Source organism: Sinocyclocheilus rhinocerous, unplaced genomic scaffold (assembly GCF_001515625.1).
Source record: "Sinocyclocheilus rhinocerous isolate Xijiao unplaced genomic scaffold, SAMN03320098_v1.1 scaffold257, whole genome shotgun sequence".
Lineage (NCBI taxonomy): Eukaryota > Metazoa > Chordata > Actinopteri > Cypriniformes > Cyprinidae > Sinocyclocheilus > Sinocyclocheilus rhinocerous.
This window is the reverse complement of record NW_015634026.1, coordinates 1634395-1643944: the sequence shown is the minus strand read 5'-3', so window position 1 is coordinate 1643944 and position 9550 is coordinate 1634395. Positions and strand designations below refer to the sequence as shown.

At 35.9% G+C, this 9550-nt stretch overlaps 1 protein-coding gene across 1 annotated transcript in view; it reads right to left on the bottom strand.

Annotated features, from left to right (window-relative positions):
* Positions 1-1490: 1490 nt before the first annotated feature.
* The window catches only part of LOC107745223 (myelin-associated glycoprotein-like), a 17350-nt gene continuing 9290 nt past the window's right edge, over positions 1491-9550 (bottom strand). Inside the window, exons 4-12 of the mRNA XM_016559078.1 lie at positions 9091-9188; positions 8278-8649; positions 7803-8093; positions 4563-4814; positions 3651-3931; positions 2205-2292; positions 2037-2118; positions 1851-1934; positions 1491-1518 (exon numbers count right to left, since the gene is read on the bottom strand). Of these exons, the coding sequence (XP_016414564.1) occupies positions 1491-1518; positions 1851-1934; positions 2037-2118; positions 2205-2292; positions 3651-3931; positions 4563-4814; positions 7803-8093; positions 8278-8649; positions 9091-9188 (1576 nt within the window). The remainder of the gene's footprint in view (positions 1519-1850; positions 1935-2036; positions 2119-2204; positions 2293-3650; positions 3932-4562; positions 4815-7802; positions 8094-8277; positions 8650-9090; positions 9189-9550) is intronic.

Sequence of the window (9550 nt, the reverse complement as noted above, 5' to 3'; positions counted from 1 at the left end):
AAATTTATTTAATTCGAACAGGTTGAATATTTGCCTAAAATTCTCTCATTGGACGGCTCTGAGATTGATTATGTTGAATGCTACAAATACCTTGGTATCTGGCTTGATAGCAAATTGTCATTTGAAACTCACATAAATGTATTGCTCAGAAAGGTTAAATCTCGTATCGGTTTTCTTTATCGTAACAAATCTTCTTTTACACATTCTTCAAAACAGCTTTTGGTTAAAATGTCAGTTCTCCCAATTTTGGACTATGGTGATATAGTTTACAGGTCTGCTTCAAAAACTCTCCTTCATAAACTGGATATTATTTACCATGCAGCAATCCGCTTTGTGACTGGAGCTTCATTTAACACTCACCATTGCCACTTGTACTCTTTATTGAACTGGTCTTCTCTTCATTCTCGTAGACAAATTCATTGGTTTCTGTTCATTTATAAAACTCTTATCGGGAAAACGCCATTATATTTACAGTCACTTCTTAATATTCATAATACAAGTCGTAATCTGCGCTCTAGTAGTTTCATTAATTTCTGCATACCTAAAGTCCGTACGTCCTTTGGTCGTTGCTCTTTTCAGTTTTCTGTTGCATATGATTGGAATCATCTGCAACAGACTTTAAAGCTTAGTTCATTTATCTCGCTCTCTTCCTTTAAAAATTTAATTCAGTCAATAGTACAAGACCATTGTACTTGTTTTTAGTTATCTGTTTGTTTTTATATGTTATTGTTTACAATTGTGTTATTTGTAACTTTATTATGTTTTTTATTGTATTGTACCTGCTTTTTATGCTGCCTCTTGGCCAGGTCGTCATTGTAAATGAGAAATGGTTCTCAACTGACTTACCTGGTTAAATAAAGGTTAATTAAACTAAAGTAAAAAAAAAAAAAGAAGTGAAACCAAAATCAACCACCCCTTTAAATAAAGTGCAACCAGGCTCTATCAAGTAATTTTTTTTTACATACATAACACAAACAACACATTAAACTCACACCGAAAATCAACCTCCAAGAACTTGTCAAAAAAAAATCTAAAGAACTGATGCGCTACTATTCATTTAATAGTTGTGAAAGAATAAAAAGTTTGCACTGATGGCGCAAAGTCGTACTCACCCCCCAGTTGTCATAAACACGACCTTTCGGGCAATTTGTGTAAATATCCCCATCACTGCCTTTCTCTTCTTTACTGCTTTTCATAAAACGATAGATACAAATAATTAGTAAAAGTTCTGATATATAGTTATGTAACAAATATTATATTATACACTACAGTCAAAAGTTTTAAATCATTAAGATGTCCTGTTTTATAATATGAGCCTTTTCTGCTCACCAAAGCAAAACAATACAGTAAAAACAGTAATATTCTAAAATATTATTACAATTTACGGTAAATATTTTCTATTTTAATATATTTTAAAATGTAATTTATTCATGTGATGCAAATCTGAATTTTCAGCATCATTACTCCAGTCTTCAGTGTCACATTATCCTTCAAAAATCAATTTGATATACTCGTTCGCTGCACCAGAAACATTTCTTATTATTATCAATGTTGAAAACAGTTATGCTACTTTTTGTGGAAACCGTAATACATTTTTCTTCAGGATTCTTTTATGAATAGACAGTTTAAAATAATAACATTTATTTGAAATCTTTTGTGACATTTGGAATATGTCATGTTTAAACAATTTAGTGCATCCGTGCTGAAAAAAGTTTTAATTTCTTTAAAAAAGATGATGTTACCCCAAACTTTTGAATTATTTTTTTTAATCAGTAATTTAAAAAACATTAATGATTCTAAAATTGACTTGTAGTGTATATAGGTTTATACTAATATATATATATATATACTTTTCTAAATCAGACTTGTTTTGGGTTATCTTCATTTCATTCTGCTCATTCTTTATTACATGTAGTTGTGCAGCTCTCTTCCCACTGAAAAAAAAAAAAGAGGGATTTTAAAGTTGCCAGGAAACAAAGGAGTAACAAGACCCACTGATTGAGTGAGTCAGTGAATGAGGGATGAGAGATCCTTACCAGCGTCTTGCCACAACATACACTAAAATGCAGGCTAAAACAACTACAACAGCTGATGCAACAGCAATGTATATTATTATGCCTGTGAAAAGAAACAAATATTTAAATGAATTATATGCGATTATGCAATAAAACAATGATAGAGTGTTTTTAAAGATGAAGTCTCACCATTTTGAGGTGTTTCCAAAGTTATGGAAGAGCTTCCCAGACTGTTATTGGCAAAACACTGGATAGTCTCAGGGAAACCCAGCCAACCCTGTAAGGTGAATATTGCTTACCGGTTCTTCTACAGCCAGATCTCTCCTACCATCAATGACAAGGTATAGAGTTACTTAACATCACTGATCCTCAAATAGAGTGTAAATCACAGTTCCAGTTACTTACCGAATAACAGTAAATTACATCATTATTCCATGAACTATTATTATATCAATTACTTTTAAGATCACATATAAAACACATTACACATTGGCATGTTCTGAATATTAAGTGATTGACTATGTTTACATGCACATCAAATTCCGTTAAGGTCATTATTCAGATTGCAGCCATATTCAGAATGTTTATACACATACACAGGTTTTGGAATATTACTGTAATACAATATGCTCAGTTTTATAACCTTTTCAATGATCATTTAATTAGGACTAGCACTTTTCACCTAAAATGCCTGACACCACCACAAAATGGAAAGGGTCAGGCAATCATTAATAATAATAATAATTATTATTATTATTATAATCGTTCATATTTAATTTTTTAAATAATTCTATTAAAAAATCTGTCTCGTTGTCACTCTAGAAATGCATTGATGTTTCTTTTATTTCTTAATGCTGCAAGTTAAATTATTTTTTCATTTTGTTCTGCAGACGTAAAACACGAAACTGCATTCTGAATTCAGAATAGTGCATTTACATAGAAAGCAGTTTCTCTCATTTTAAAAATTATTTTTTATTTTATTTTATTACCAAACACACAGTATCAGGCAATTGGATTGCAGCGTTTACATGGCTCAGTATTAATGTTGCCAAATAATACTGGAGTCTTGATGTGCATGTAAATGTAGTCATTGTGAGTGGCTGAATGAGACAGAAAAACGGGAAGACAGAATGAGAGGAAGTACTGTATGCACATTAAAATGTCTTATTGTAATTGTATAAGCAATAGTAATATCAAAATGATAGTAGTATAATGAATAATAGAGTAAAGAGAAAGACAGTATCTCAAGTGTTTGCTGAAATTGATGGGTGCACAAATGAATATTTCCGTTTTGATTGTTAAATACAGGTGAGGTATAAGGTGCGTCAGATGAAGGAGCCTACTCCGCGTCCGCGCCGCACCAGGCTCACCCGAAGGAGCACACGGCGGTCCGGTTACGCCTTCTCGCACGCCCATGGTTATGGTGACCTCGTGACCTCTGGCAGATTTCTGCGGCGTCATGCACCTGCTCGCTCCATGGGCTTGATTCCCACAGGACGCTCTCCTGGGTTCAAGCCCACAGGTCGGTCTGCGGGTTACAGCCCGGTCGGGCAAGAACAGAACCCCAAACAGAAAGTAGAACCAACAGACAGATATCATAAATTATAAACAATTATCTTCTTTCACTAAAAATACCAGTTTAAACTGTTGAACCGATGCCTTACACAATATATAAATTTTCTGTGGACCAGAACTGTTTTTTCCCTCCGTGTTAATGGCTGTACAGGAAATGGCCTCCGTATGTCGAGACACTCTCTCCAGTTTGTAAGTGGGGTTCTCTGCTAACCTCTTCCCATTTGAGCTGAACCACTGGTAGCTGTTTGCAGGAGGATTGCTGTTACTGGAGCAGGTCAGTTCAACAGAGTCATTCTCCTTCACTGAGGATTTAGTGACCACGTTTACATTATATGGAGGATCTGATTGAGACAAAATGTTGATCCAATGACAAACATTCAGTTCAAAGGTACCAATTATGTTAAAGGTTCTTCATAAAACCATAGATGCCAATAAAGGACCTTAATTTTGTTTACGAATGTAGCAGCCTTTCAGTGATTAAAATGCTACAATGGACACACCTTAAAGAAATATTCCAGGTTTAAAAAAAACTTAAAACAAGATGCAAGGTCAATGCACCTATAAGGAAGTGAAAAACTTTGAGAATATCCAGAACTGCCTATGCAAACTTTTTTGTTGTTGTTGCTTAGTAGACGAATCACACAATAACATTACTTTCATTAAAAACATATTTAAGTCAGTTTTATTTTTCAGTTCTTTTTACCATTTCCTGTGCACTCGTCGGGGCCAGTAGGAGTGCAGACCACTAAAACATTGAGTATTTTAATGTTTACGGATTGCGCTTCCATTGTAATTATTGTAATTGTCTCACAGTAACTCAGAGTTGCTGACTTGAATCGACTTCAACTTAACTAATCAGCTAATCCTGGAATATTTCTTTAAATTTAAAGGTGGCATGTTTCATTTTGTCCATGTTAAAAATACTTTCTCTAATCAAGAAAGGTTCAGTCACACATAATACTTAGTACTTACACAGCACGTTAATTTTCTGCGGACCAGAACTGTTTTTTCCCTCTGTGTTAATGGCTGTACAGGAAATGGCCTCAGTATGTCGAGATACTCTCTCCAGTTTGTAAGTGGGGTTCTCTGCTAACCTCTTCCCATTTGAGCTGAACCACTGGTAGCTGTTTGCAGGAGGATTGCTGTTACTGGAGCAGTTCAGTTCCACAGAGTCATTCTCCTTCACTGAGGGTTTAGTGACCACGTTTACATTATATGGAGGATCTGAATGAGACAAACTTTTGATAAAATGCTATGTATTATGTCAATGGTCTGATCAGTCTAACTCTCAAACATTCAGTTCAAACATACAGTTTTTCTCGATTGCTAAAACACATTTCTTGATATTATGCCTCTTTTTTGCGAAACTCAAAACACAAATCCATAACTTCAAACTCAATTCCCCAAACTTCCTATATTCAGGTCAAAATGAAGCTCTCCACTCAAAAAAAACTCAATATTGCTGAAAAACCAACCTTTGCTCTCAGACATGACACACAAACCCTCAACAACACACACACACACACACACACACACACACTACAACACAGTTTTACACACTGATGAGATAAATTCAAAACAATACTTCAAAAACCAGTAATAAGTTATGTTGCTTGTGGTTCTCCCCCAAAAAAACTTTCCACATGATGAGCACAACAAATGTATGCATAATAATATAAAATAATTACTGTATTCTGCCCCAGCAACCTGTCTTTTTTGTCTGGGACAGGCCAAAGAACCTCGTCAACATCACAGGCTATACTGGCCCTGGCCAGGCAGCGGGGGTGAAATATCCTTGCATGCCTGAGCCATCCCTGGCATCAACATCAACTGAAATATCCAGCCAGGCTTCTCTCATGGTCTGGAGGAGGTGAACACGGATGTAAGGGTCTTGGTCATATACTTTTCACCGCCATGCCAAAAAAAACCTCCTCTATACACTTAAAAATAAAGGTGCTTCACGATGCCATAGAAGAACCTTTTTGTCTAAAGGGTTCCATAAAGAACCTTTAACCTCTGAAGAACCTTTCTGTTTCACAAAGGGTTTTATAAAAAGGTAAGAAAGAGATGGTTCTTTAAAGAACCTTTGACTGAATGGTTCTTTGTGGAACCAAAAATGGTTCTTCTATGGCATCGCTTGAAGAATCTTTTGAAGCACCTTTATTTTTAAGAGTGTGTGGTTTAGAAAGGGATAGTATGCAGACAGAAAGATGTTTGAAAACCTCTTTCTCCTTCTCTTCCTCTCCGTACTCCTCCTCCACCTCCTACTCTTCCTTCATTTCTTCCTCCACTCCCTCCTCCTCCTTCATTTCTTCCTCCACTCCCTCCTCCTCCTCCTCCTCTCTGGTGTCCTCAACCTCTTCCTTCACGTCTCTCTGGATCCATTGTTTCGCACATGAATGAGCTGATTTTGGCCCTTTTATCTCTCCGTCGAAGGTTCTGATTGGTGTGTGATCAATTTAGACTTCTAGAGTTTCTGTTTGGGTAATTGTGTGCTAATTGAGCTCAAACTGTGCTGACTTGAGTGAACAATATTGAATGCTAGTGCTTTGTGAATAACCACATGGTGTAAGCACTGAGAAATGTAGGGATTTGTGTGTAGAGTTTTGCAGTAACAGGTCACCAAATCGGACTCATGTGTCAAAGCAGGGGAATACACTCTTAAAAATAAAGGTGCTTCACGATGCCATAGAAGAACCTTTTTGTCTAAAGGGTTCCATAAAGAACCTTTAACATCTGAAGAACCTTTCTGTTTCACAAAGGGTTTTATAAAAAGTTAAGAAAGAGATGGTTCTTTAAAGAACCTTTGACTGAATAGTTCTTTGTGGAACCAAAAATGGTTCTTCTATGGCATCGCTTGAAGAATCTTTTGAAGCACCTTTATTTTTAAGAGTGTGTGGTTTAGAAAGGGATAGTATGCAGACAGAAAGATGTTTGAAAACCTCTTTCTCCTTCTCTTCCTCTCCGTACTCCTCCTCCACCTCCTACTCTTCCTTAATTTCTTCCTCCACTCCCTCCTCCTCCTCCTTCTTCATTTCTTCCTCCACTCCCTCCTCCTCCTCCTCCTCTCTGGTGTCCTCAACCTCTTCCTTCACGTCTCTCTGGATCCATTGTTTCGCACATGAATGAGCTGATTTTGGCCCTTTTATCTCTCCGTCGAAGGTTCTGATTGGTGTGTGATCAATTTAGACTTCTAGAGTTTCTGTTTGGGTAATTGTGTGCTAATTGAGCTCAAACTGTGCTGACTTGAGTGAACAATATTGAATGCTAGTGCTTTGTGAATAACCACATGGTGTAAGCACTGAGAAATGTAGGGATTTGTGTGTAGAGTTTTGCAGTAACAGTTCACCAAATCGGACTCATGTGTCAAAGCAGGGGAATAGTGTTTATAGTTTAGGGAAATGGGTGTGCTCTTTAAAAAAAAAATGACGTTATGGTTTTGAAATTTTAGTAACCGAGAAAAACTAATATAAGCTTTTTATTCAAACTTAAAGGGTTAGTTCAGTCAAAAATGAAAATTAGGCTGCGTTTCACTCACCCCCGATGCATCCTAGGTGTATATGACTTTCTTCTTTCAGACGAATCCAGTCGGAGTTATATTAAAAATTGTCTTTGATCTTTCAAGCTCTATCGTTGTACTCAGCAGGGTCATATACACCTAGGATGACTTGACGGTGAGTAATTTATGGGCTAATTTTCATTTTTGGGTGAACTAACCCTTTTAAGTTTTCGAATAAGGTTTTCAACTAGGGGGCCTCTGCAAACTTTCAGTTTGACCACGGGACCACTTGAAATTATCAAGGTTAATATATTGTTATCAACATAATTAATATAGTAAAATTATTTTAATTATTTAAATAAATGTAATTAAACATAAAATAAAGAATTAAAAACAAGACATACATTTATTTTCTTCGGCCCCTCAAATAGTATTATTTTGAAACAGAAAATACAGTTCTCGAACATCTGAAATCACTAAATGAATTGTGGTTAATTAATTTAATGACAGTTTCTTTTTTTCAAACTCAAAAGTTTGAAAACAAACATTTTTATCATTACTGCAGAAATACTGCATATGACTATTGTGTTGGACAGTGGGGGCTTTAGAGTAAAAAAGGTTGCAAATCACAGCCCTAAAACCATTAACAGCTAAGAAGAAAAGATATGAATTAGCATCTGATCATTTGTCTTACACTCACATAGCGGACTTACATTTAACTTTGAGTGTTTTGTAGCCTGTCACTGTCTTCCCTTTAAACTCTGCAGAGCAGCTGAGGCGTTTATTGTGGTCTTCTCTAGAAGGAGTGAAGGTCAGGCTGTAAGATGTAAGCTTCCATTGACCATGATTTTGTGGCTGTGATGGACTTGAATGTGAGCCATCATGGCTCCAGGAGACACGAGGCAGGTCTGACGGACAGGAATGAGACACGGCACAGGTAGCAGTCACCGGTTTCCCTGATGTTACTTCCTCTTCCACAGAGACGGTAGGATTCTCTGGTGTTTCTGGTGAAGACACAAATTGTTGACACAATATCAAATGTTTTTTCCATCATTTTTTTCCATTATGCTTGACAAGTTCATTAAAATATTGATTTAGGTATTACACAAAAAATCATATTGATGACATCTGGATAACTTTAATCATCAGGTTGTGTTCTGGTCATTTTAATACAGAGAGGACCTTTACCTTTCACTGTTATAGAAACTATTTCTTCTTTCTTTTTATATGTGTACTTGTTCAGATCATTAATCTCAATCCGGAACATGAATGGCCCAGCATCACTGCTGCTCAGAGAGCTGATTTTCAAAGAACAGTAATTTTTGCGCAAATCACCAATGAGACTAGTGCGACCTTTGAATGAGTCAATGATTTTTGAAGTGTCTGTATGGTATACTGTTGATTCTTCATTTCCTTTGTACCAAATCCCTGTAAATTCTGTGTATGTTTTTCCATTTGCAGGGTAGCTGAACGTACAGGGAATCAGCACACATGATCCAGACAAACCCACCACTGATTCTGGCATTTTAGCGCTCCATTCCCCAGCATTAGCAGATGACACTGAAAGAAGAATAAATCAAAATTATTATTTTTTTTCTTGACAATTTAGTGACCAATTAAAATATTTTATCTAATCGTACAAATGCCAATTTTAATGTTATACCAGTGACAGTACATCATAATGAAACATTGTCTAACAGTTATCCTTTTGTTAGCATGGGTCTAAATACTTTTCCAAGACACTCATCTCAGTACACTTAATAGTTTCTTCCCCATAGATGTCAGGAAGTACACTGTAATTCCTTTGTGTGAGGAATGACTCATTTTACTTTATTTTTAATACTGCATGGCCTAAGAGCAGAAAAAATTAACTGATTATTAAAGACTTTTTGTATGTATGTGTGTGTAAAATTAACTCCAAAAAGACTAAACATTGATTATTTACAATTTAAAACAGCTGTCGTACATGGTAACCATTTTATCTAGTTACATTTTACTAACCTCTGAGCCAGAGAAAGAGTGACAGTAAACAGCTCCAGAAAACCATCTCAGCATCAAAGTTCAGCACCTGGGAATAAATGTTGTCATCATTTACGGCGCTTCATTTACCAGTAACCACCAAGTACTTTTTTTTGAATGACAGAACATAGTTTCATTTTTCACTGTTAATGGAGCACGTGCAGTGCGACATTTGCAATGCATTAGTTATTTAATAAGGAGTTTAAATAGTCACTGTGTAGAAAAAAATATAAATTAGTAACTTACTTACTGTTCTGTCCTCAAACTGTGCCTGAGTTCATCAGAAGAAGACTTGTGTGCTAAATATCCGAGAGCTTCCTTCCCCCTATATCTGGCTGAACCTGATGCTTGTGACAATTTGGTCACTTCCTATTTCAAAGGCTTCTGAAAGACTGGCTATATATATATATATATATATATATACAGTATATATATATATATA